Genomic DNA, 27286 nt, shown 5'->3' with positions numbered 1-27286 from the left:
ATTTCAAGATCTGATCTGTGCGATGGGTTCCGAATACATCGATTACTTTCAAAGATCGTCGGGCCGACGATCTTGAAAGGCACCAGTCAAAATTTCCATCGATGAGCCTCTTTGAAGCCCTAGTTTGAACGTGGGCTGGACGCTTCAGCCAGACTTGTACAAATACATGGCACCCTACAACTTGGTGTAATGCTAGGACATTTTTAATGAATGTCTTAAACTTCAGAAATTATCGATTGAGCGATAAACTGTCGACTATCGAATTAATCTTCATATTTCGTGAAGATCCACCTCAGGGCACTGACTTCGGTCCGGGTTCGTGTGATGTATTTCACCGATGTCGCAAACAGAAAACACTGGTGAAAGAACGAAAGTGAATGAATGCACGTAACTATGCGCACAAATGATGCGATAGATATATAAGTAGTAGAAAATTATTAAAACAGTCAAGTCATCATTCAATGACGTCTTATCGATAGGAATAGAGGGAATTGTGCAAGAGGCTTGCCAAGTGCAAAGGGAGTCTCGGTGTGAGAGTGTGAGATATCTTCACAATCAGTAATTGAATGATCTTTATAATATTACATCAGCCTGTAAGTGCTTAATCTCTGAAAGAAATAATATCGTATCAAGTAAACTGCAAGCACTTAGTACTGTTTTACTATTTAAGTGGCGCGTGCTTAAACACCTCGCATCATCATTTCAGCCTTGCATTTGATTCGCGCACTTAATCAGGTATCTCACAAAATTGTCTAATTTTCTATTTAATTGAAGAAATTTAAACACAGCTTGCGTAGCAGTCTCCCCTCCTCTAAATACTTCTGCAGAGATATCTACGGAACAAGCATTTTATAGTATGCACGGAGGAGAGAGAATACATTTTAGGTTTTGAAATTAATGGATATACTAAAACATAATCGTTGCTATAAGATTCCGTAATTTTCATGAGTTTTGAGATGAAATTGCGATTTTCGAGCGAGAATTTTTTAATTATTAATTTCATAGACCTTCACATAAAAAGTTTGAAATTGCAAAACTGATTGTGAGACTTGCTATACGTTCATTAAAGGAGAAATTTCATGCACTCCACTAATCTGAAATTCTAGTTAGCTCTCCCAGTCTCCTATCTTTTTTTCCATATTTTTGAACTTCTTAATACTTCATCACCTTCCAATCATTTCATCGTCCCTAAAAGTCTCACTAAATGGAGGGGCTTGGAAGACAAGAGACACAAGTGCAGTTTATGGTTTTTGCTATATCAATAATAAATTGCATTTTTAAAAAGTTTCAAAATTACATGGAGCCTAATGGCTGACAGGAAGTTCAAACTCACTTTCTAGTGCTTATAAATCGGATTTCGGTAGAGAATTTTTCCCAGAGTAGGTATATTGATGAACTAGTTTACGTTGAAATCATCAATGTGTCAAATTTTTCAAAAACTGCACTTATGCGTCTCGTCCTCTGAGCCCCTCAATCATACTTTTTATACTAATTTCTCTCTCTCCGATCTTTCGGGTCTCGGTAATTTAAGTACGGTAAAAACTTTTCGGCTGTTTCGCTGTACTTTTTATCTCAATCATAAGAACGATTCCCGGGAGTTTTTATCAAATATTTTTTTCATTATAAAATATTGGCAAGTAATAGTAAAAAGAGGCGTAGCTGCTTCCTGTTTATGGGATGAATTAAAACGAGGCACGACCGACAGGTGCGACGTGACAAAACTACAGTAATATTGCCTGAATGCAACAATTCGTGTTCAAGGGATATCCATGTTGCATATTCACAAAAGTGAAGGCGCTCCGGTTGCTCTTCAACGGTAGCCACGCTCTGCGCTGGAGCCCTCATATACGCGGAACACCGGCATGGTTTTGTGCCCCAATGAATCGGCTGCGATAGAATTGCGCGAATGCCCTTTTTTTTACCTTTTTGGAGATGCATAGGATTGCGCGAATTTGTCCGGTACTGAAAACTTAAATATTTGCACGAATATTCAGTTTTCAACGGGGAAGCGCGCGTTAATCCGGCAAACTTGGTAGTTTGTGGTAGATAACTACGGCGCGGAAGACTGCTCATTAATTTCTTCCTCACTTATTACGGGCATGTCTCTCTTCGATGGATAGCCTTCGCAGCACGAATGGCCAAGAGAGCTTTCATAGACATTTAAAAAGTGAACTAAGGGCCTGTGGCCACTACGCCGCCAAACTACACTGCAGAAACTACTGAAAAAAACTATACGTAAAAAATTGTAGAACAACCATGTTCAACTTTTTTGAGAGATGAATGGATTCAAAACCCGACGAGTGCACCCGAAAGAAAGGGAATATTTATCCTGATTGCAACGTTATGCAGCATTTTTTTGTTTTTTTTTAAATAAATGTTTTTAAAAAGCTACACACAGTTTTTTTCTGAAAAAAACTTAACTAAATGATCTCAAATAAAAGTATCGAAAATTTCGACGCGATATTTTCGTTCCTTATATTTTCTTTTAAAGTAACCAAAAAACAATTTGTATCATCCGAGTATCTGAATCGTTACAATGAGGATACATTTCCCCCTTAAATTATAATAAATACTGGAGCAGAAAGTCGAGAATGATGCCAAGCAGTCCTACAGCATTCCATACAGTCTTGAGGGCGCTAATATGTATTTCACGCAAACTGACCGACTACACTGCGTATGGCGCAATGCGTGAAGTATTCATATAGTCTTGTAGGCGCTGAAATGGGCTTTACGCTGACCGCACTGTTTGGCACAATGCGTGAAGTATTCATATAGTCTTGCAGGCGCTATTTTCCGTTTAACACCGGCCGTACTGTGTTTGACGCGATTATTTGAAGGCGCGTTAGAATAATTGCGGCAGCGCTTAAAAGGTTATGCCTAAAAGGCCCAAGTTGTGTTTCGACACCGTATGAGCATTCTACCGTTGCCTCGTTTCTCCCGTTTAAATATTTTTTCCGAGAAACGTTAGGAAAATTCTTCATACCCACGACCATCATTCAATTTTTTCACTTCATTCATCATCAGAAGGTAAGACATCAATGACTTGTCAACAAACTAACCTAAACTAGCGGTAACATAAAAATGCGTTTATTTTCCATGTTATTTTCCATTTTTATGTTACCGCTAGTTTAGGTAGACAAAGGGATTTCGACAAATAAAGAAAACATAGGGTACATGAAGAGATCCTATCGGTTGGCATGGATAGTCGTTAAGTATAGTAAAAGGGGGGAAATGATGGACTAACTGTAGGGTCTCTCGTGGGTTGCCGTTAGTTAGGTAGTCTATTATTTGCCTCTTTTGTTTATTGCAACCACCCACTTCCTTCAATAGGATTGCTTAATTGAGGAGTTCTTTGGAACAAGGGCATTTAAGACTAAGTGAACAGTTTGAATTTTGAAAACCCTGCTAGGATTTTTTTCTGAAAAACTCTTAGAATTTTGATTTATTTTTCTGTGAAAATAATTACATGCAGCTTGGTTCGCTGCAAATTGTATACAAAGTCGCACAATATCAACAGCATTGCAAGTTTTTCACGCCCTTGCTCCAAAGAACTCCTCAATTTTCAGTTTGTCTTCTTTGTTGATCGCTCTGTCTATCCATTTCAATAATCAGTCCGCTGTGGAGTTAATCATAATACGTGTATCTATCATGGTCGCGGTTATTTCATATCATGAAATTCGTTGTTTCCCAGACGGAACACTGTAACTAAAGTCCAGCGTCGTAAAATTTGCACTCGCATATGGTACTTTTTCGTTGAAACTGTTAGTTATTTCTGACTGCAAATGTCACTGGTTTTTTCCGATAAAACACGAGAGCAAATTAGGGAAATTTTGGGCGCAAATTGCTCAGTCACAAACTTTAAATAATTGTTCGAGTCAATTTTGCAACCTCAGAATGGTGCGTTTTTTCATCCGGAAAACGACGAATTTTGAAACCTGGGGTGGCTTGGCACCCTATGAATTAATCGCGGAACAGATTATCTTGCCAGACCATGTTGAGGTGCCAGGCGCGGCAATAAGCGGGAAAGAACAGCCGTAACGCCTTCAATTTTGTACCTAATGATACAACATGGGCATCTCTTAAACACGAATAGTTGCATATGGGCCTTATTACCATGTTTTCGCCGCGCCGCATCAATTAGTGGTGCCTCGTTGTAATTTTGCTTATAGGTAAACAGTAATCAGTTACTTTTCTCATTATTACTGCCAATTTGAAAATTTGGCACAAGTCCTCAGGGGAGGAGAAGAGTCGTCATTGCAACGCTAGTATCGCACTACCATTTTCTTTCGTAGCCAGAGTGCTAAAATATAAATAATTTTAATACGTCGTTTCAAGACTACAACAGTTAGGGTCACACATCCTCAGAGTCTTATTCCAGTTTTGGGGTTCGTAGAAAATCTTTACTTGGTCGTCCAGAGAGAGAAACATTCGCAGTTGCAATGCCAAGCGCACTATGGATGGGGGGGGGGGGGGGGAGAGGTAGAGAAAAGAGTGGGGGCGTCTATGACGAAGATGAGCGTCTTAAGAGGTGGTGAGAATCAAGAGGATTATAAAGATGTTACTTGGCAATATTTGAAGGCCTTATTGATAGCAATACGGTCAGCTGATGTTTTGGTGGGAGAATTTACACTCAGCCACATTTATTTCAAGAAGAAAGTCTCTGAACTCACAGCCCCGAGGACATAGCTACAACATCTCGCGCCTCCTAGGTAAGAGCGTAAGAGATGGTGTGCTGCTCAGTAATTCGTTGTATTATGCTCAGATGTGGCAAGTGTAAGTTGAAAATTTAAAATATTATCTAATCGTCGAAATATTTTTTTGGATTGCTTTTTCCTCCGGAACTTGGTTTCACAATACACTCTCCGAGCTTATCTTTATACAGCTCTTTTTGAATTAAATCAATGCCGCGCTATGCGCGTGCAGAGGTTAGAGTTGACTCTGAGTAAGTTAGATAAAGATTCTGATGCGAACTATTGTTATTGTAAGTAAGGTTGGCATCGTCGAAATAAGCTCGTAAATGAGCGGGAATTTCTTCGGAAAAAATTCTTAGTATGGGATCGACCGAGAAAAAATGTGTCCCTTGCTGGAAGGGATCAAAATTGATGGATAAAGGTACGAACTTTTGGGGAGTCAAACCGAGCCACGCCGTAGGAAGTTTAAAAAATTATAAGCACAACCTCTGATTAAGATTTCCTTAAAAGCGATCTTAATCTGAAATTCGCGTCATCTCTCACAGCTGCATGGTAGGATCTTCTCTCTGAGGGTGTTTACCCTCAATCCTTTGCTGCGGGAAGAGAATAGAATAAGTATTAATTGTCCCTCCCACACAATTTCGTGACACGCCATCAGAAAGGGTATAATTACGTACATTTTTCTCATAAACTGGTAGCCGATAATCCTGAAACTAAAAATATCCCCAACGCATTTAAATAAATGTACCTTAAGTAATAAATAAAAAAAACCCTTGATCATGCGAATTTGTCCTCTCTATTTCAACCCACAGAATAAACAATCATAAAAACAAAAAACAAAATAGAAATTTGGTCTTAGTAATCGCTTTGAACCCAAAACCTTATCACGTCTCAACTCACCCGTATTACATATAATTACTCAATCAGGCGTACTACAAAAACTACGTCATTAGATTAAAAATTAATTTCGATGTGATGTCATGAGACAAAAATAGATGCCCTCTTTGCCCTTAAATACACTCAAATTGCAAATCATCGGAAGACTTACACTTACGAAAAGTAGCGTTGTAAAATGAGACTCTCGAATTTGAAGAGGTTTGTGCTTCAAAATTAATCGCCAGAAGTCTTAAAATAAAATCATCTTGTGAAGTATTACTCTGGGACTTTTGAGATAGGAACTCATGTAAAAAGTTTTTAGATATTTTACAATGTAATCCCGGTAGGACACAAGGGTCCATCCCATCAACTACAAATGCCGGATGTTAAACCATGCAAATGCGATCTTTAGAATACTCTCTCAATTGGACGTATTTCTGTCAAACGGAACTATGTGCATTATGACGTGAACCCTGTTACGCACATATTCTTATGGGTCTCAGGGCCCATGTCTTAATGCACATACTTCCGTTTGATGGAAATATGTCCAATTGTAATGACAATTTTTTTACATCAGCTCATAAAAAGGGGAGTAGTGCGAGTCAATCAAAGAGTTTCTAAAGGACTACGTGCAAAACGGGCCATTTGGGGCTCGGGGAGGATACCTTTGAGACTTGCCCTTTTCATTCACCTAACAAAGCCCCATCTTTCCTCAAAGTTTCAAGCCCCCCAAAAATTTTGGGGAGACGCGGCGGGGAGTCAAAGTTAAAAACCGGCAAAATTTTCGCGAATTTATTATTCGAAAACCAAGAAGTTTTGGAAAACGCGGTTTAAACGAGCGCATTCAGCGTGACGAGAGCTTTCAGAAAATGTATGACATCATAGGGTTTTTTCAACTTCAGCTCGAGTTATCGCCTCCGAAGCGCCGGAACACTCAAAAAAGACCCCTTATTTTTTCACGTTTGGGCCGATTTAAAAAAAAGCCATTTTTTTATCTTGATGAAAAACTGAAATGTTGTTCCTGACTCTCTGTAGCCCCTCTAGCTCTTTACCGCATGCTGGGGAAATGTTTTGGTCGCGAGTTATAAGAGCGGAATGGAGCGAAGGTCGGGAAAATCGGCTATTTTAAACTGCGCGCGCGGCGTTGATCGGAGGGAAAACGTCCCCTCCCACTCAGGTCGGCGAATCACACTCCTCTGCCGACCTCGCATTGTTGCCACATGTCTCCTGATCCGTCGCCGCGCGCAGTTTAAAATAGCCGATTTTCCCGACCTTCGCTCCTTTCCGCTCCTATAACTCGCGACCAAAACATTTCCCTAGCATGCGGTAAAGAGCTAGAGGGGCTACAGAGAGTCAGGAACAACATTTCAGTTTTTCATCAAAATAAAAAAATGGCTTTTTTTTAAATCGGCCCAAACGTGAAAAAATAAGGGGTCTTTTTTGAGTGTTCCGGCGCTTCGGAGGCGATAACTCGAGCTGAAGTTGACAAAACCCTATGATGTTATACATTTTCTGAAAGCTCTCGTCACGCTGAATACGCTCGTTTAAACCGCGTTTTCCAAAACTTCTTGGTTTTCGAGTAATAAATTCGCGAAAATTTTGCCGGTTTTTAACTTTGACCCCCCGCTGCATCTCCCCAAAATTTTTGGGGGGCTTGAAACTTTGAGGAAAGATGGGGCTTTGTTAGGTGAATGAATAGGGCAAGTCTCAAAGGTATCCGCCCCGAGCCCCAAATGGCCCATTTTGCACGTAGTCCTTTCGGATAAACTTCATTTAATTCTCATTTTGTGCTTTGTGTATCTTTATAAATGTATGATGTTTATATTTTTTTCTTTTATGAAACTGAGGTGTTGGGCGTGAGGAAAGCACATCTCAGTTGCGGTGTTTCACAATCTCCGCCAATATTCAATTCATCACTTAAAGGGATGTATTTCACACATGAGCTCTGTTCTCCGTATAATTCCATGCTTTCCGTGACTCATGTAGAAATACAGTTATGTATAATGTCAGAGGAGTGACGAAATTAGGGGTCCGGAGACTCAAAAACATCATAACTGAGAAATGCCCCTTAAGCACCCAGCGTTTCAACTGAGCTTCACGCCCTGAAATATCTGCTAACAAATGTATATGTCGCAGGCAAATAGTGAAATCAGGCATTTTGTCAAATGCCTCGGCAGATAGTTAAATTTTGACACTTTACACAATTTTGTGAATTTATGGCAAAGAGCTCGCGAGTTTTCAATATTTTTGGAAAAATAACTCATCAAACCCAGGGCCGGACTCACCTATTTGCCGCCCATGGGCCGTCTATATTTTGCCGCTCCCCCCCCCCTTCTCATTAGTTTTGAAATCCGATAAAAACCATCAAATGAACGTGCCAGCGGTGGAGGGGTGCATAAGACGCATTTACTCGTGTTGAACACATTTTTTGGGAAAGTCCTGTCAACACTACTAGCAAAAGTTCACGAAACTTTGCGTTAAGTTAAGTTCCGTAAACCTATCTCTATGTAGACAAGGCCTTCCATGCATAAGAAATGAACGAAAAAATTATGAAAGAACAAACATGAATGTGGTTCAATGATTTTAACTTCCGCCGCCGTGCCGCGCAGACCGCACCGTGTTGGACGCAATGCACCGTGTTGGCCGCGTGAAGTATTCACGCAGCCTTGTAGGCGCTATGCGTTTCACGCTGACCGCACTGTGTTTGGCGCAATGCGTGAAGTATTCGTGCAGTCTTGTAGGCGCCAATATGTGTTACATGCCGTGCCGAGGGCTTCTCCTTTTCATCTCAAGTCTTCGTTATCATTTCTCTCTAAGTCGCGCCGTTCTAGGCCAAATTGCGTGTTTGGTCTCTCTCTTAACTCGTCTTATTGAAGGATGAAGGTACTGTCTCTTGTATCACTAAGAGACGACAAAATTAGAAATTACTATACTCTCAGGAAATGAGAGATTTTGTCGCCTTTTCTCGTTTGTAATTTTGTTTTTATAAATCCGATTTTTTTTATACCTACACTTGACAAACACACGACAAAATGCCTGATTTTACTATTTGGCTGCGACAGATGCATAGATAGATAGAGACAAATCCTATCATTGTAATAAACATATTACATATCACTACCTCATATGCAACGACTTTATCGCAGAAATTCATAAAAATATCCGACCTAGACTTATTTGAATTTGAAAACAAGCAGTTCCAACGCCCAAGCGTTGAAGGGCGCTTCTTTGTCAAAGCATTTTACTACCAACTTATGTACCCGAAGACTGACGAAGCTGGAATTTAAAGTGGGATTCTTTAACCGTAAAACCCTTCAAAACTTCAGATCGACCGCGAAGACCTGAAACTTTCCACAAGCACTTTGTGATGAATTTGAGTCGGTGGCGAATGGAAACATAAAGGATTCACTGTAAATCAGACGACGGGAAAGAGCGGCGGAACCTCTAAAGCTGGTGCGTCAACGCAATCTAGCGGACAGCGGCGTCGCGACGCCGCGAGGTAGGGCGCGCAGGTCGCGGGGGAGCGGGGCCGCGTGAAGAGGAGTTCAGCAATGGGGAGGGGAAGCGCGGGTCGCGGGGAAGAGAGGGACCGGCCGGCCGGCGGTGACATCGGCGCTGGCTGGACCCATCCATATTCACGGCGTGAACGCAGGCAGCGCTAATGTCTCCGCTAACTGGAGTTGGGGGTCCTTATTCATTCTCTTGGTCCATGACATAACCTTAAACCTTCCGCTCAATGCCGCAAACAGCTGACGTGTCGATGCTGCGCCAAGAAAATGAACCAATCACAAAGTAGCACAGTAATACGTCACTAAAATGAAGAGATCACGTGACTGTTCGTAATATTTTCAAATCGATCTGAAAGTACTGCCTCGGATATAAGTATTTAAAGCATAAGGAGGCCCTAAAATACTTTAACCAGGTAATACGTCCGTGCGAGATTGTTATGCTTAAAAGCAAAACACTTCACGAAAACTTTTACGAGTACCAGATGCAGAAAAAAATCAAATTTTCCCGGGTGTACCAGAATGGCGTCATTACCCATAAGGCAAAAGGGCATGTAGTATAGTACATGTTACATCGGGGGAGTCGAACGGTTGGAAAGGGCGCATCTGGTACCCAAAACGAGCTCTGTGTAGCAGTGATGTACTTTAAATAACATCTAACACCGACAAGCGTCCACTTTAAAGTTCGTAAAAAACATCCACTCGCGGACGTCCATCACAACCTGTGCGGTACTCACAGCTCAATACAGCTTCGTCATCCTATGTGATTGAATAATAACTACAGTTCATGATGAATCTAATCATCGGCTGACTTTTCCGTCTACATTTTATTGCCTTAGAAACTTTTATACGATTGTCACTTCTGATTTTTAACTGGAAAAAACTCCCTGGGTCAATCAGCCAGGTATCCCTCCAGCGTTGGATAGTTTGCATTAATTTTTCTTTATTAATAATCAGAGGCTCAGACTTTCGAAATTCGTGTCAACGTATCGCGACATCTTCTTTTTTTTTGAAAAAAATACTTTTTTGAAACTGAAATAATTCTACCCATCGCATTTTGAGCGATAAAACAGTAGATCGGAGGCGGTACGAACTGAAGAGCGCCAATCGCTCAGTTTAGATCGAACCGAGTAGCAAAGATTGCAAATAATTGAAATTACATGGGGAAAATATTGCTATTGTGGTGGAGTGTTGTTATGTCGTCTATTCACTTATCAATCCTCCTGTTAAAATTTGTTGCGATAAGGTTGACATAAGATGCAATATTTTCTGCACTGCAAATTTCACACCTTTCTCCGTAATGAAACGTATTTCATTGACCGTTTAAAATGGGCATTTAATGACCGAATGATGTAAAAATATTGCAATTGAATGGTAAAAAAAATATAATTTCATTACATTAAATTGCAAAATTATTTCAATATTTTCGTCGCTTAGTGCCGAGAGAGTTATGCTAAGAGACAGGTAAGCGGCAGGAAATGGTGCCTTATATCTTTTGACGATGAGGTCTAAAAATTACAAAATTTGGTTTTGGTCTAAAATGTTGATGGCACCCATTTTTTTTTGTGCAGGCACCAGTCTCTCCTTCTTACAGCTCTCCGCTATTTCATGAACCGAGGTGCTACTCATGGCTGACAGGAACGTGGTCAAATACGTTTGTAAGGCTCTGCTATTTCTATGTTGTTTGCAATGTGCGCTTTGTGCGAAAATCCTGTTCCTGTTCCCGCATCAGCTGCCTAGTCACTACAGAGCTTTCAGTCCAATAATCGACAAATTAGCGAGCAATGGCCATCAAATCACTGCATACGTCGCACCAAAGTTCGTCAAGCAGAAACCAATCCCCAATCTCAAGGAAATAGCAGTTCCTCCGAAGGGTCTTCAGATAACACGTAAGCGCACAGATATGATCTTAAATTATGGGGTACGCCCCCTGGCTATTACGCGGCCCAACTCAACCCCCATAGGGCGCCAAGGCCCGGGCCCGCTATGTGGTGGTTTTTTTTACCAGCAAAAAAATGTGTGCATACATCGAAAAAAAAAAAAAAAAAAAACACGGTTGTTCTATGGTTACGCGGTTGTAATGTCACAAGGGATGCCACGGTAGTAGAACCGTGGACTTTGGTAAAATTATTGATGAGCATAGTAGCATAACCATGCTCGTAGTAGAATTATTGTGCTCACAGTAATATCACGGTGGACACGGTAGCATCACCGTGCTCATCATTACAATCATCAGGACCCATGGCCCTACTGCCGAAGAATCCCGTGTGAAATTATTATCGTGGTAACCGTATAGAACAACCGCGTTTTTTTTTTTTCTCCGTGTAGATTCTTATCACTTAAGCAAACAATGAAAAAAGACAGTTTTTATAACTTAAGACCAGAATGAAAAAAAACTATCTTTTCGCGCACATTGTCGTCGCCCATCTGACGCGAGGGCGTATCTCAATTTCAACGCATTCTCCGGAAAGTATAGTTATACGGCGAACAGAGCTCACGTAAAAATTGAAATACGCCCTTACTTCAGAGGAGTGATGCATTCGCGAAATGCCATAAGGTGCGTGCTTTTGAAACTTTAAACACTTACAGAAAAGCAAGAACTGTACTTTTGAGTCCAAGTGGCACAGATCGCAATAAATTGCAATTACATGGTAAAATAATTGGTTCTGCATCCGAGTGTTGTGTATGTTGCCTATCTACTGATTGAAGGAACACTTCTAATTGAAATGTATTGCTATGAAATCGAACTAAATTCCAGTTATTCTTCAATGCATTGCAAATTGGATATCTTTCTGACACATGAAACTAATTTTGTTGATTTTCTTAAAACGGCATTTATTGACCAAATGATGTAAAAATGCTGCAATATCATGGTAAAAAAAAGCAAATTTTATCCTCCAGACAGTCCAGACCCCTCAATAGAGAATTTGCAGATTTCTAAAATTTTGTGAATTTTAAGTTTATTAATATGAAATTACTGAGAGAATACTGAGCAAAATATCCTTGATTTCTACGAAATCGAACAATGGACCAGTTGCACTGGTAACAGAATCGTGCTTTGATGCTTGATTATTGTAGATTAGCTAACAATAAGAAGATCTATCCAAACAGCAATTTTCTTCGTTGAATATTAACCGAGATATCGTCCTTTAAGAAGTCGGGTTTTTGACGTTATCCACCGTGGTAGTGCATAACATGGCATGTACTACCGCGGTGGATGACGTCATAAAACGAGTTTTTAAGGCGCGAAATCTCGGTTGATATTCATCGTAGAAAATTATTTTTAGTTGATCTCCAAGAATAAAGCATCATATTACGATTCTGCGACCAGCGCAACTGGCCCATTAATGGATGAAATATGACGAAATAATCGAATCTGCTAAAATGCATGTGTTTAAATGGGAAATTCCGCCAGATGACGTCACAAGGCGGTACAATGGACCACTAGACAAGGTACGAATTTCAGCATTCTGATACATGTTTCTCAACCAAAATTTCACGTAGAACACGATACGCACAACGAAAATTACTAAAATCAACTCCTGACGAAGATATTTAATGATTCTTGATGCGTGAATTCAAACCACCCGCTCATGAAAACTCAATGCTCTACGTGATTCACATCGAGCGCTAAATGTTTATCATGACAGTCTCTGCGATGTAAAAATCTACAACTTCAATCTTGACACTTTGGCTCAGCTATAGCAAATTACCAATAATTTGAACAACACATGGTGGAAAATGAACATTGCTCGATTGAGAAGCTTGCTGAAAACGTTGTAGTGCGCGATTTGACTCACGTAGAGCTTTGAGTTTCTTGTGAGCGGGCAGTTCAAATTCCTCGTAATCAGTGCGAAATAAAAACGTTAATATCTTCGTTAGGAATTTCTTTCAGTAATTTTCGTTTCGCGAATCGTGTTTTACGTAAAATTCTGGTTAAGAATCATGTATCAGAATCCTTTAAATCGTACCTTGTCTAGTGGTCCATTTTCTTACTTCCAAATCTATTTTACTACAATTTCTCATTTAAGAAAAAAATATGAAAAATCCGCGCCGGTTTTTTGGGGGGGCTTCGCCCCCCCAAGCCCCCCCAGGACGCGCGCTTCGCGCGCTATGTAGACGCGCGCTTTTTAGTTTGAGTGTCCATTCCAGTTGTTCTGTCTTCTTAAGCGACCCGCGCGTCCACCGCGGGAAGAGTGTATTTTCCGAAGGGGGGGGGAGGGATCAATCTGTAAGGGAATGAATTAATTTCTTGAGGCATAAGAGCAGCACAGTACGTTGCCAGCGAACGCGCTGCGAAAGGTTGTGACGGTTAAATGGTGAGATTTTGTTCAAGAACAGATCATTTAACCTGACCCACTGTGCGACGAACAATTTGTCCAGAATCTTCCTTCCCCTGACCCACTGTGCGACGAAAAGTTTGTCCAAAAACTTCTCTCCCCTGACCCACTGTGCGACGATCAGCTTGTCCAAAAACTTTCTCCCCCGACCCACTGTGCGGCCCTGCTCCGGTCGGCTCCCCTCATGCCGCGCACCCCTCGCCTAAAACTTTCAAAGCTCGCCATTCTTAAACGGCTCGGCCGATTTAGCTCAAATTCAATACCAAACCAGTCCTAGGGGAGAACTACCACCTATAAAAATTTCAGCTCAAAATATTCATTTTCGCTCGAGTTATCGAGTGGACAAGATTTCACCTCCCCCCACTTTCGAGCCCCACCCCTCAAAATCTATTGCCTCAAATTTCAATTTTTTTTCGCAGAATAGTAGTCCTAATGAGTCTCTACAAAATGCAAAAAAATTGGTCAAAATATCTTTCAACGTAAGAAAGATATAACCACTCAAAAATCGAAAAATCTTCAAAAGGCGGAAATACATACATACATACATACATACATACATATACATACATATATACATACATATATATATACACATGAATTTGAATGGCATATATTTTCGTGATCTACGACCCGTGATCGATGCTCTTCACAAGGTCTCGGGTCTGGGTCCGACATCATGGGAGAATGCAATTGCTGCAAACTCAGCTCATTAAATACGCTCATATGAAGCATTAATATTTTTTCGTGCAAAATCTGAAAATTTTATACCATGGTCTTTATGTTTGGGGCAGAATTTGACTTTCTCTCATGGAGGAACAGCAGTGCGCTCAAATACGTTCACGTCCTTTGGACCCTGATCCCGACCCTAACGGACGGCGTCCTTCAAAGCCGCGAGCTTCAAGACCTCATGCAGTCCTCGGAAAAGTTCGATCTCGTCATCGTGGAATCCACCTTCGGACAAGAGTGCCTCCTCGCTTTCGGCCACAAGTTCAAAGCTCCCGTCGTCAACCTCCACCCAATCCTTGTCGGTCCACAAATGGCCTTGCTGACAGGACTCCCGCACCCCTTCTCCTACGTCCCTGACTTCCGCCTGCCGTTGACGGACCAAATGTCCATTTGGGGAAGAACTACGAACTCCCTCATTGGGCTCTACGAGTTGGTTGGTGCGAATTTCTGGTACCTTCCGTTCGTCCAGGAACCTATGTTGAGGAAATATTTCAAGTATCCAGGCTCGGAGAGCATACCGTCCATTAAAGAGATGTTCTCGGATGTCTCATTGCATCTGATCGATGCGCATTCGATGATCGGATATATCCGGCCGTACAGCTCGAATGTTATCAATGTGGCCGGCGCACATATCAAACCGGCCGGCAAGTTACCTCAGGTATGTATCCTGCTTTAAGAATAAAAACTTGCAGGAATTCTTATTTTACACTGAATAATTCAGGTCAAGCTATAACTGGATCTCATTTTGCAATTAGGAGCTATAATTTCTGACTACATTTAGAAACAGCATATGTGTCATAAGTTTCTGTATGGAGGTAGGTGCTTTCTTAGATGAGCCTGAAATTTTAATACCTAATTTACAAAATGTCGTCCAACTCAGGCTGAGCTTTTATTTTCGTATCGGAGGAGGAGGAGAGCAACCATAGAGTACATAGAGTCGTAATGTAATTGGGAGAGCTGGCGCCACTTTTAAGCATTTTCCATGTCCCGAATTCCGAGACTCCTGTGTGACGCCGGGTCACTTTTTCGATACATAATCGATTGTTTGCGATACACGGGTACCCGGCCATCCAATGACAACAACAACAACAACGGAGATAGGAACTACCACGTATTCCACACCGCCATTTTGGATCGAAAATGTATCGAAAAAGCGACCCGAACTCGGCGCACACCGGGCTCGGAATTCGTCGAGCAGAACATGGCGCCAGCTCTCCCTTTTACATTACGACTCTATGTACTCTATGAGAGCAACATGGAAGATCCACGTGGGCTGGTCCGCTACTCCCACATACTGCTTTGCTAGGGAAAAACTCTTGTGAACATTCGAATGTTGCCGTCTTTCCCCTGATAAAAAACGAATTTGGAAAGAAAGTAATGCATATCTTTCCATGAAATTTTCAGATTTTTTTTCTTATTAAATTGCAAAAAAAAAAATGTGTGAAACATTGTGAGAAAAATATTCACAAAGAAATTTTTGCAACGCCTGAGGGTTCATACGGCGTTTTACCTTAGCACGGCAGTATACGTCGAGTCAAGTACGGAATTTTCATCCATTCATCAGAGTGATTGACTGAGGCATGAAATGAGTTTACAGTGGCGTAACGGACTCCCGCTGGGCCCCCCCGCAAAATTTTTTCTAGCCCCCCCCCCCCCCAATGTCGATAAAATTTCAAAATTATCCTCCCCTCCCGCCCCTCTCCCTCCCTCGCTCCTTCCCGTTTTTCCTCTTATGGTCGGGGCCCGCAGCACGAAAATTTCTGCAAAAATCAGCCTTAACCACAAAAAATATCAAATTGGCAGCAGCTTATATCTTTTTACCTTTTATTTCGGTATGGTATGTGCAGGATTTAGCCTATTTTTACGTTATGTCCTTAAGTTGAATTTGACTCATCCCTCACCGTCCCGGATCCCGTACCCGATTAAATGGGGCCACTAAAGGATCAACGATCTAAAGTGGGGCGGGGGCCCAGCCCAGGCCCAAGGATCTTCGGGGGGGCCCAGGCTCAAGAATCAAAGGGCCCCCAAGGGCCTTGGGGCCATTAGATTCTTGGGCCTCCCCCTCCGAAAGCCCGAAATACGAGAAGTGACAAAAAAAGAGAAAATTATCTAGTAATCACTGAGTGGACATTGGAAAGCAGGGACCCTCCAGCAAACAAAAAGTTAGGAACAGTCCGAAAGAAGTATGAAAAACCCCGAGCTAACAATAAAAATCAGAGGAAGAAGCCCCATCTCTGTAAGTAGAGGCCAAAAGTTTGAAACCAAAGTTGAGCATCAAAAAGAGAGAGAGAAAAAAAAAATCCCGGCGGCCGAGGGAGGGCCCCCTAGGCGCCTGGGCCCCCCTGCATAGCAGGGTCTGCGGGGGCGCCCGTTACGCCACTGTGAGTTTAAAATATACGTTCCATAAAATTGGGCTAGAAAAACGACCGCGGGTTGTTCCTGCGGGATAATTGTTTACTGAGATTTTATGTCAGCACTACGGGAAAATTCATAGTGAAGATAGGGCTTGCTGGGCTTGGTCTTTGTATTGTGCTGCCATAGTCATAATAATCGGTCCACTGGACTGAAGCAGGTTAAAAGCCATGACTATGGTTATGGTCACAGTATCAGAATGGCCATAAGCACAGCTCACAGCTCATGAAATGTGGCTGCTATGCCTACTTAATTAAGTAGCGTGCCGAGCTGATATTTTCTCTCTCAACTTTCATTCATTCTGGCAAATGTTGATAAAGATTGAATGGTGACATTTGATAACTAATCTGTGCGATAACAGGAAACTGACGAGGTTGTATTGCCAGATTAGCTAATGAATCAGTTGCATCAGTGAGAAAATGTTACGCATATTTTTGTAGATATGGACAATCGGACGACTCTTTCCGCTCTGAAAAACTGCTGCTCTGAATATTTGTTTAAAGAAAGAGAGATCATATAGCACCGAATTTGAGGACAATGCCAGTTATACAAAACATTCGTGTTTCAATCTGTTGAATCGTTTTTCTTAAAAAACATACAGAATTTGTGGTACTTAGGGATCTATTGTAGTGTTATTTTTAGAGATCAGAATCATGCGATACAAAGTTATCGTTAGGCAAAATATCTGAATTAGGACAACTGTTGGAAGAGTGTCATGAGTAGCCAGAAAGTTCAAACATCTGCTCGAAGTTGAGACGCTCGACAAAGCGGTGACTTTAGTTACATTGGCTCGTTGGGGGTAGCCCGGTTCACCAGCAACTCCTTCATTTCGTCGAATATGCAATTCGATCTCCGCGAGGTTAAAATAGTTGCTCGAGGATCCTGCAACGGCGCGGTGCAGCGGCGCGACATTGTAGTGCCCTCTATGAGGCTGCGGCTGCTAGATTTCAGATCAACAATGGAAGTTTATTTATCGCCTCATTTTACTAACTGATCAATTTTTAACTCATTTCACTTTTGGACCAGTTCATAAATAGGTCAATCTTCTCATCATGTTACGGAATGAGTCATCGCACAGATGAAACGTAACCAAAATAGTTCTGAAGAGTAAATTGGTTGTTCCTCATCACTAATGTAATTGAAGTTGTTTAAAATTTCCACACATAGAAGGGTTGAATTTTTCAAATTTTTCGGGTTGACATGGAATGGAAGAGGTTTTCTAAAAAATTCAAGGCTCGTGCAAATTATTCGGTTCTATGGAAGACGCTTCATAAAACAGGCATTCTAATGTATATCACTGGCCTAAGTGCGAAATCATGTAACTCATTTGCGACGTTGCCAGGGCCGGATTCACCTACTTGCCGCCCATGGGCCGCCTGTATTTTGCCGCCCCCTTTTCATTCGTTTTGAAACTCGATAAAAACTATCAAGTGAGCGTGCCAGCGGGGGAGGGATGCATAAGACTCGTTTACTCGTGTTGGACATATTTCTTGGGAAAGCCCTGTTAATACTACTAGCAAAAGTTCACGAAACTTTGCGCGAAAGTCAAGTTTCGTAAACCTATCTCTGTGTGGACAAGGCCTTCCACGTTAGGCGCAAAGCGTGAAGTATTCACGCAGTCTTGTAGGCGCTATGCGTTTCACGCTGACCGCAGTGACCGCACTGTGTTTGATGCAATGCGAGAAGTATTCGTTTAGTCTTGTAGGCGCTAATATGTGTTACATGCCGATCGCCGAGGGCTCCTCCTTTTCATCTCAAGTCCCCGTTATCATTTCTCTCTAAGTCGCTCCGTTCCAGGCCAAATTGCGTGTTTGGTTTCTCTCTTAACTCGACTAATTGAAGGTACTGTCTTTTGTATCACTAAGAGACGATAAAATTAGAAATTACTGTACTCTCAGTAAATGAGAGATGTTGTCGCCTTTTCTCGTTTGTAATTTTTTTTGTCTAAATCCGATTTTTTTTATACCTACACTTAAAAAATTGCAAATTTTTGCCACCCCTTAGATTTTCCGCCATGGGCCGCGGCCCATGTGACCACTCCTTTAATCCGGCCCTGGACGTTGCAGACTTCCACTCATACTTTATTTTTTCATTGGAGTGCTTGTTAACTTAATTTTTTTAAAAACTTCCTTGATTTTTCCCTCTCTCTTAGCGGAAGATTCTGCATAAATTGAAAATTGTGAATTTGGCTCGTTCTCTTTCGAAAAAATAAAATTGAAACAGACATTTCGAAACACCGCAATGGAGATACGTATGGTTGCGCTAATTAGCCATCAAAATATATTACCTCAGTAGATTTTGCTCTTAAGGTTATCAGATTCAACTTTTAGAAATTAAAATTTTGAAAATCTTGCACATCGATAATGTCACGTTTTTTTGTTATTTTTTGCGAATAGGACCTGCAAAAGTTCATGGATGAAGCTACGGAAGGTGTCATTTATTTCAGTTTTGGATCGTTCATTGACGTTAAAACATTTCCCGATTACTACAGAAATATATTCGTGGAGACACTGAAGAGCCTGAAACAACGGGTCATCTGGAAGTGGCATGAAGAAATACCTGACGCTCCAAATGTTTTAACCAGCACCTGGTTACCTCAAGTAGAGATTTTGAGTAAGCGTTACAAAAACTAAAATAAAATAAAATTTTAGTTGTGCTAGTATAACAATGCTCAGCGAAGGCTACCAGTCACCTTTCATTTTTGCTCGTTCAGTGGATAGGGGAGTGAATATAGGGGAGCCCGGGACCCCACTGCCACTAGTACGTCCTCACTCCTGTCGTAATAATGAGTCGATTTGACCGGAAATCTAAAATGGGTCATACTAGATTTTCCTGGGGATTAATACATAATATCAGAAGTCTGCTAGATATCCGCACTTTTTTTTCGTTGGGGTGGCCTCAGTATTAAAACAATCCGACAACTGTCGATTCATGTTTTGTAACTTAGCAGATTTACGTAGCCGGTGTATAAATGTGTATTGGGCTTTGATATGGCGAATACATGGCATTATCACTTGTTGTATACTTTTAATTTTGAAAGCTCTTTGGAGGTCCGCTTCCTAAAAAATCTCTGGTTGATAAGTCGTTTAGCGAGGCTGCAAAAAATTTGCATTTTTATATCTGAAAGTGTAGGTATTGGTTTTTTGTATAATTGTTTTTTTGGATTGCTGGAAAAGTAACGCATACTTCTATAATTTAGGACTGAGTCAGGGAAATATAAGGTTCGTTAAATAGTAAATATTCCTAGTACCGTGTGACACTATTGTTAACGAAAAGTTTTTGCAACTTGTCAAAGAGGTTGTTGAATGATCTTCGAATAACTTTTGATGAGCTAGAGGTAATGGTTCTATCTGCAGCTCGTGGACTTCTGTACGATATTGTCCAGAATCATCTGAATTTTCAAAAAGTGTCCGCTTGTTCGATACCCAATTTGCTCATTCATGCATACAAGGAGAAGCGCATGAAAGCTTTAGCAGACATTTTGGAGATGAATCAAGAATTAGATGAAGAATTTATGACTTAAATCACGGCACCTTAATCACGGGATGACCTTAATTACGGCAACTATTTATTGTCCATGAGATGCAGATGGTTCCATTTCCCTAGCTCATCAAAAGGTATTCGAAGATCAATTTCATCAGCCACCCGTACGAACCACGTTTCTAGTGACCCGTACTTGCTTCGCACGTATGAAACATACAATCAGAGAAAACAGAATTCATCTTACAATAATCAATAATCAGTAGGACATGAATCGTTGCGATGTATAATACGACATTATAATGCGGCATTACTATTGTAATTCATTTTAATGGATTAGGGGCATTATAAATCATTATTGCCACGTCGGAATGAAATGTTGTAGACTGAATTGAAAAGCATGTTGGCAAAATTTATTATAAAAATAGTATAACATGTAGGTACATAACATAAAGGTAATACAAATTAAATGATTAGAGCGTGTATATTTCATTACATTATAGGTATATTACAATCATTTTTGTCATTGTTGGAAATTTTGATAGTTTGAAATTTGATAGTTGATAGTTGATAGTTTGAGAGTTGAAAATTTGGTTATTTTATTTAGTTAAGGTGATTCGATAGACGCCATATTTTGTGTCAGAATGGCATGCGACATATCCCATCAATTGGTTCCATTTTTTCATTTACTCATCATTTTTCTCCAATTTTAAGTTTCGCAATTCTGTTTTCAGGAGACTAAAGCACTCACTTATCAATTTGTATATTTATATTGAGTTAAGGGTAGAGACGTATTCCTCACCGGAATTGAGGAATGGAGGTGTTACAGTAAGTCCGGCATTAGGTTCCATTTCGACATCAGCGACGATCAACGCTACGATACTGGAAGCCAGTCTTCCGATATTAAATCCCTAGCGGGGAAGAAAAAAAATGCCTAGATTTCGCTAAAAATCCCTAAATCCCCAGATTTGCTCAAATATACTTAAAAAATCCCTAGATTTTGCAAAAAGCGCCATTTTTAACGAAGAATCATGATGTCATTCGATGTAGCGATTTGCAATATTTAAATCTGATTGGCTCGTTTGAATTTTGGCGCTCTCTGAAAGCAGTGCTAATCCAGACCAATAAAATGAAAGAATATTAGTTGATTTCTTATTATTAACAGGTTGAATGCAGTTGAATGTCAAGTACATCGAAGGACGCAATCGTTTTAATTTCCGGCTTATTTGCGGGGAAAATAGTGTTGCCAAAAAGGCCTACAAAATATAGATGAAAAAATGTTTTCGATTGTCGAAGCTAGAATTGAGGTTAAAAAGTTGATTTTTGGTAACTTTACCTCATCAAAAAAAAATCCCTAGATTTCCTGAAAAATCCCTAAATCCCTGGAAATTCCGGAAAATCCCTAAATCTAGGGATAAACCCTTAGACATCGGATGGCTGTTGGAAGCATTAGAGTCAACATTTGAAACGCTGCTGCAGAATTTGCCGGGAGTATAATCGAGTGTTGAAAGTCAGTAGAATTGAACAATGTAATAATTGCTTTCCGAAATAAGCGTTATAATAAAAAAACCACGAATCTGAACTGTTAATACTGGAACACACCTTCTGTAAATGTACCTTGCGAGAGATAAGTAAAAAAATAGATGTACTGGAGGAGAAGTGCTTCTCCACAGAGTTTGAAGAAGGAAAAAAAATGCCCAAATTTACTTACTTCAGCATTTTCGGCAAAATCACTGCAATTTCCGAACCTTTTTCTGGCCAGGGGCCAAAATTAAATGATTATGAAGGGCCACTTAGATGTTGTAGATAAAAATAGGACTGTTGAAAAAGTCGCCGTTTTCAATAAATATGTTCCCGGAATGGAAAAAACAGCTCACAAATAAAAGCAAATTGCCATAGAAACTTCTTCACGAAATCACACACACAACGAAGAACGAGGCGCTACAGACGAGTCCGTCCAGGACAAGTTAAAAAATTCCCATGAGCCGAGTGCCGTAGGTTAAGGGCCCGTTCGCCAAAACTAATCGGAACTGTATGAATGAATTGCTCCTTTTAAAAATCAAAACAATATCGAATTGCGATATATTACACAGTTAAGATAGGGCTATGTCCTGTCGTAAGCGGCGACATACAGTCGATATCATTTCAATAATCGCCCCAATGGCCACGATAGTTGTTAGACGTTTACGGTTTCCCTGGTAACCTTTGTTTGCTATCAGCTGATATCGAGTAATTAACTAGGAAGCTCCAACCCAGTGGTTAAAGCTTCCTTAACCGCGAAAACTTTAAAATTCAAATTTTCAAATTTTGAACGTAAAGTACATTTTTTCCATCACGAGATAAAAGCACAAACAAGTTTTGAATTATTGACTGTATCACCATGATTCCAAAAATACAATACACAACATAGCATTGACTAACAATAAAACAGTATGCAATAAAATAAAGTCATGACAAGGAACATAGCCGAAAATGGCGCCGATTCCCATCAACCAACGCGCGGTCTCTACAATGTAACATGCTGCATTGATACTCCCCAGCTGGGACCGTCCGGAATAGCAGCTCTAGTGCAAGCACCAGAGCCGCTAAAATTAATGCTTTAATTAGGTAATTAAAGCATTGTCCCGTTACTAATTGGACTGCATTTTGCAATTTGGAACTATATAAACTCCAGCTCATCTGAAAAAACCCTTACGTGCATAGGGAAACTAATGGCACATACGTTGCCTTTAAACTGGGCCAGATTTTATAGTTCCAAATTGCAGTCCAATTTTTATTGGAAATTTTTTCAACTTGTTCCCCAAAAAATTGTTCGGACTCCAACAGACTTTCACTAACGAAATTTCTTCGTTTTAATAAAAAAAAAAAAAAAAAAAAAAAAAAAAAAAAAAAAAAAAAGTCCGATCGTAAACCCATCCAATACCTAGACTCCAGCCCAGAACACCATTTTTCTGTTTGATTGATTTTTCAGCATGAGTTGCCCTGATTGCACCGTAACTCAGTAAACCCGAACCGTCAAACATGTTTAATTTTTTCAAACTTCCCGTCAAATCTTATTTTAGTGATTTTCCACACAACAGACAAAAGTCATTTATGAATGTTTTTATTGAATGGAGTGGCTAGAACTATCCCATGGAATCTCAATAAAACGAAATGCTTGAGATTTTTCATACGAATGAAATAGGACAATACATTTTCAACATCGTGAATCAAAATTTTAGATTCCAACATTACTGTCTGAAAACTTATCAATATTCCATTTTTTCAGCTCACCCGAATTGCAAGTTGTTCATCACTCACGGAGGTTTCAATAGTTTAGTCGAGGCGATGAGCATTGGAAAACCGGTCCTTGGGATTCCGTTTTTCGGTGATCAGTTCTACAATGTTGCCTTTTACGAACATAGAGGAGTTGGCCTCGAGGCGGATTTGAACTCACTTAGCGCCCCATATCTCAAAGAAAAGATCGAGCGGATAATCTACACACCCTCGTAAGTTTGTTGAATTATCGATCATCGATATTTCCCCATTTGAAGCTATGGCCAAGAATCGATTATTATGGTGTTCGTTGCGAACACCCTGATTAACGATCCTTTCTCATAGGTTTAAATGGCAGACTCATAGATATATCGTCACCTTCCAGGCAAAGTATCACAAGCGCCATGCGACGTTTAAAAATTTCCGCCCCCATTTTATTTTTTTACTGAGAAATTGTTGGTTGAATCTGTTTGGAAATTTCACTAAATTTTATCGGCAGCACAAAGAAAATTCAGTGACATTTTCGGACAGCTTCGTTGAACAATTTCTCTGTAAAAAAATAAAATGGCGGCGGAAATTTTTAAACGTCGCATGGCGCTTGTGATACTTTGCCTGGAAGGTGACGATATCGCAAAGTACGCCACGCCACGCCACTGACCTCCCTTAATACGGAAAATCGGAGAACAGCGGGCTGCTGTTTTAACGGAGTGTACATGATCTAGAGTTTTCAATGGATAATTCATTACATCATAGGACTATTTACGTCATAATCAGTAAGGAAAGCCGTACTTACGGGCTATATAGACATACCGTCCGCGTTCCGGGCTCAGAGGCCAAAAGTTCCGGGTTTAGCACCCGGCGCGATTGAAGCTGCGGCTCTAGCACCCGGAACTTTCGGCCTCTGAGCCCGGAACGGACAGTATGTCTCATAGCCCGTAAATTTCTTTTCTGTGAACCGCTCGCGAAGCAAACCCCCCATTTTTCTCATTATGTCTGGACTCGAATTTTCATTTAAGAGGGATTGAAAGTCAAAGCAGCTCCTCCGAACACCAAGGCGCTTCGCCCGACATCAGCTAATTTTTGAAAAATTAAGTCTCGGTCGTCTCACTTAAACAAGACAACTTTTCCCCGGTACCAATTTTCGATCTCCATAAAAATTAATGTAAAAGCTATGCGCTATTATAACCTGCTGCCTATGAATCCTATGACATTCTATTCCTATGGACGATTCGCACAAAAACTCTTTGTCAGAAGTGGGATTCGAACCCACGCCCACAGAAGTGGACTGCGACCTGAACGCAGCGCCTTGGACCGCTCGGCCATCCTGACTGCGTGATGATAGATATCTACTGAAAAAGTAAAATGACTCAATAATAGCGTAAACAGGTGAAATTTTGAGCAAGGAGTGATGAAAGGAGGGGGAGGGGAGATAGTCCAAAAGACAAATTAAATCGCAGAAGAAATTGAATAAAGAATGATAAATTGTGCTCGTTATCTTCGGCGTCACAGACTGGCGTGATGTGTCGGCTTGTTTAATAAGCGTGAGTAATGTCGGCGAGCAAACCAGCATAATAACAGTACATACTACGAGTACGGCGCGCGCGGCGCGCGCACGCCACATTTTGCCACATGTTGAGTCGATTTTGACGCAATAGTTTGGTGAATATCGGGAGAGGCGCTATTTTCCGCTATCGGTGACTAAGCGGAAAGTCTGCGCCATTACAGGAAATCAAACACGTCAACTAGTCTCTTTCTTTTTTTAAAATTCTATTCGCCCTTGAAATGCACGCATACACGCACACTGCGAAGCTAAGTCTCCCCTACGTAAACGGTGGCGGACGCGGAAGAGAGGGGATGTCCCGAGGGGTTGAGCATCCTCAAAACTCGAAATTATCACTGAAAAAAGCCATTTTTGCTATCTTTGGAAATAATTTAACTTTGGGTACCCCCCCCCCCACCCCTTCTCGATACAAATGGTTGACCAAAGACAGCCTTATATGCGTATTTCTGGCTTTCACTCAAATATATTCACAATTAATATTAAGTAGATATTTTTGTTTGATTTATTTTCCAAAAATCAAAGAATAGTCAGAGATTTTGAGACATCGCAAATAGAGATGCGCATTTTCGGATTTTAGCCATCGATACACCGAGAGATTCTTGACCTTTGTTTATTAAATTTCGTTGTTCAGTCAAGAAAAATGTATTTCAATTTTCCCAAACCACTTGATCATGCGCATTTAAGTGTTTGCAGGAGCCAAAGAGCGTAGATTGAAAAAAAATTCTCTAAAAATAAGCAGCATTCGCACCTTTTGTCCATTTCATGTGTTTTTTTTTCTCCTCAGGTTTGCCGAAAACGCCAAGCTGCAGGCGAAGATATTCAAAGATGAACCACAAACTAGTCTGGAAAGGGCAGTTTTCTGGATTGAGTACGTCATCCGACACAAAGGAGCCCACCATCTAAAGCCAGCCTCAGCCAAGTTACCGCTCTACAAATATCTACTTCTCGATGTGATCGCGTTTTGGTCCATCTTGTTTTATTTAGTTGTGCGTGTTATTCGTCAATTAACTCAAACAATTGTAGGCTCCTTCGGTGGCGGAAAAAATCAACCGACCACGGCGGCAAGCAAAGTACGCAAAAAAAATACCAGTGATAATGCTCGTTTTGTTACCTATTAGCTGATTATTTTCGGACTGCGTCCTGTTAAAAGAAACTGGACACAGCGATGCGTTTATTTGAACCTTGCGTTTTACGATACAAAATGGTGTGTCACTGGCAACACACCGTTGTGTTCCGGCCCCATACTTAAAAGGATAAATAAGACAACAGCGTGTTAACTAAACACACATGTGTGTTTTTGGAAACACAGCACGCATTAGAAAACAAACGTGCCAAATAAATGCAAACTGCGTATTTTTAACAGTGCACAAGCATTTTTAGCCGACGTCAATCAATCAAAATAGATGAAGGGTGCATAGTTCGCCTTCAAAGAATGGGTGATGCAACCCGACGACGGCCGCGTTCGAATAGTTGCTGCTCAAAATCAACAGGGTGCTGAAAGAGCGACACTCATGTATTCCATCATGATAGTGTTGCATTAAAAGACTCAACCATGATGGCTAAGCATTTCATAGACATCTGCAGGGTCCGATTTTGATTGTTCGGCGCCCCAAGGAAATTATTTTCTCGTCCTCTCCTCCCTCGTCTACTGGGTTCTATCCACGGATAAACAGCGGATAACCATGCTAGCCGTTTTCTACGCACTTCTGAAAAGCGTCATAACTGCAGCTATGTAGGAGTTTTGCCTTCAAAGCCCCCCCCCCCCCCCCCCCCGCCCATCGCTGAATGGTTTGGAGGCCCTATAGCTCTCTTCCTGAAACCTGTAAAAATTGCATGTGTCTCAGATTTGTTTTAATGTGATCCCAAAGCTATTTTATCCATAGCTATTTTAGCCTGATTATCCATAAAAATGTCTCAATTTTACTGCCCTATACTTTCAGGATTCGCCTTATATCCTCATCCTCAAGTTGCTTGACCTCTGGGCCACAGGCTAGGCTGGCACAAAGGCTAGCACTAACCGTTGCTTGATGAACAAGCACTGAAAACAGATAACAATTGAGTTCTTGGAAAATAAAATTTTCGCATACTTACATTGGGCCGGATTTACCTACTTGCCGCCCCCTTCTCATTCGTTTTGAAACATCAATAAAAACCATCAAGTGAACGTGCCGGAGGGGAGGGGTGCATAAGACGCGTTTACCTACTTGTGATGGATACATTTTTTTGCGAAAGCCCTGTCAACACTACTAGCAAAATTTCACGGAACTTGACGCGAAAGTTTAGTTCCGTAAACCTATCTCTGTGTGGACAAGATCCTCCATTTATAAGAAATGAACCAAAAAATTATGAAAGAACAAACATAAATGTGGTTTAATAATTTTTACTTCCACCGCTGCGCCGCGTCGCGCTGATCGCATTGTGTTTGGCGCAATGCGTGAA

The 27286-nt window shown here is 40.8% G+C and overlaps 1 protein-coding gene and 1 non-coding gene across 2 annotated transcripts; one reads left to right on the top strand and one right to left on the bottom strand.

The window, feature by feature from the left end:
• Positions 1–527: 527 nt before the first annotated feature.
• LOC109042596 (UDP-glycosyltransferase UGT5) lies at positions 528–26780 on the top strand. Its single transcript, XM_019059444.2, has 6 exons — positions 528–735; positions 10645–10962; positions 14205–14797; positions 18948–19164; positions 23300–23519; positions 25632–26780. The coding sequence occupies exons 2-6, from the start codon at positions 10701–10703 to the stop codon at positions 25963–25965; spliced, it is 1626 nt and encodes a 541-aa protein (XP_018914989.2). The 5' UTR covers positions 528–735; positions 10645–10700; the 3' UTR covers positions 25966–26780.
• On the bottom strand, positions 24532–24615 carry TRNAL-CAG (transfer RNA leucine (anticodon CAG)). Its single transcript has one exon. It is a non-coding gene; the product is annotated as a tRNA-Leu (tRNA).
• Positions 26781–27286: the final 506 nt, after the last annotated feature.

The sequence above is a fragment of the Bemisia tabaci genome, chromosome 4 (assembly GCF_918797505.1).
Source record: "Bemisia tabaci chromosome 4, PGI_BMITA_v3".
NCBI classification, from domain to species: domain Eukaryota; kingdom Metazoa; phylum Arthropoda; class Insecta; order Hemiptera; family Aleyrodidae; genus Bemisia; species Bemisia tabaci.
The sequence above is the reverse complement of the archived record's forward strand: the minus strand, read 5'-3'. Positions and strand labels throughout refer to the sequence as shown.

Bases quoted from the DNA above. Each gene is read 5' to 3' on its own strand.
- LOC109042596 (XM_019059444.2), top strand. From the start codon at position 10,701: ATGGCTGACAGGAACGTGGTCAAATACGTTTGTAAGGCTCTGCTATTT. The intron at 10,963-14,204 runs GTAAGCGCACAG...TGTTTGGGGCAG, and splicing joins GAAGGGTCTTCAGATAACAC to AATTTGACTTTCTCTCATGG. The intron at 19,165-23,299 runs GTAAGCGTTACA...CCATTTTTTCAG, and splicing joins ACCTCAAGTAGAGATTTTGA to CTCACCCGAATTGCAAGTTG.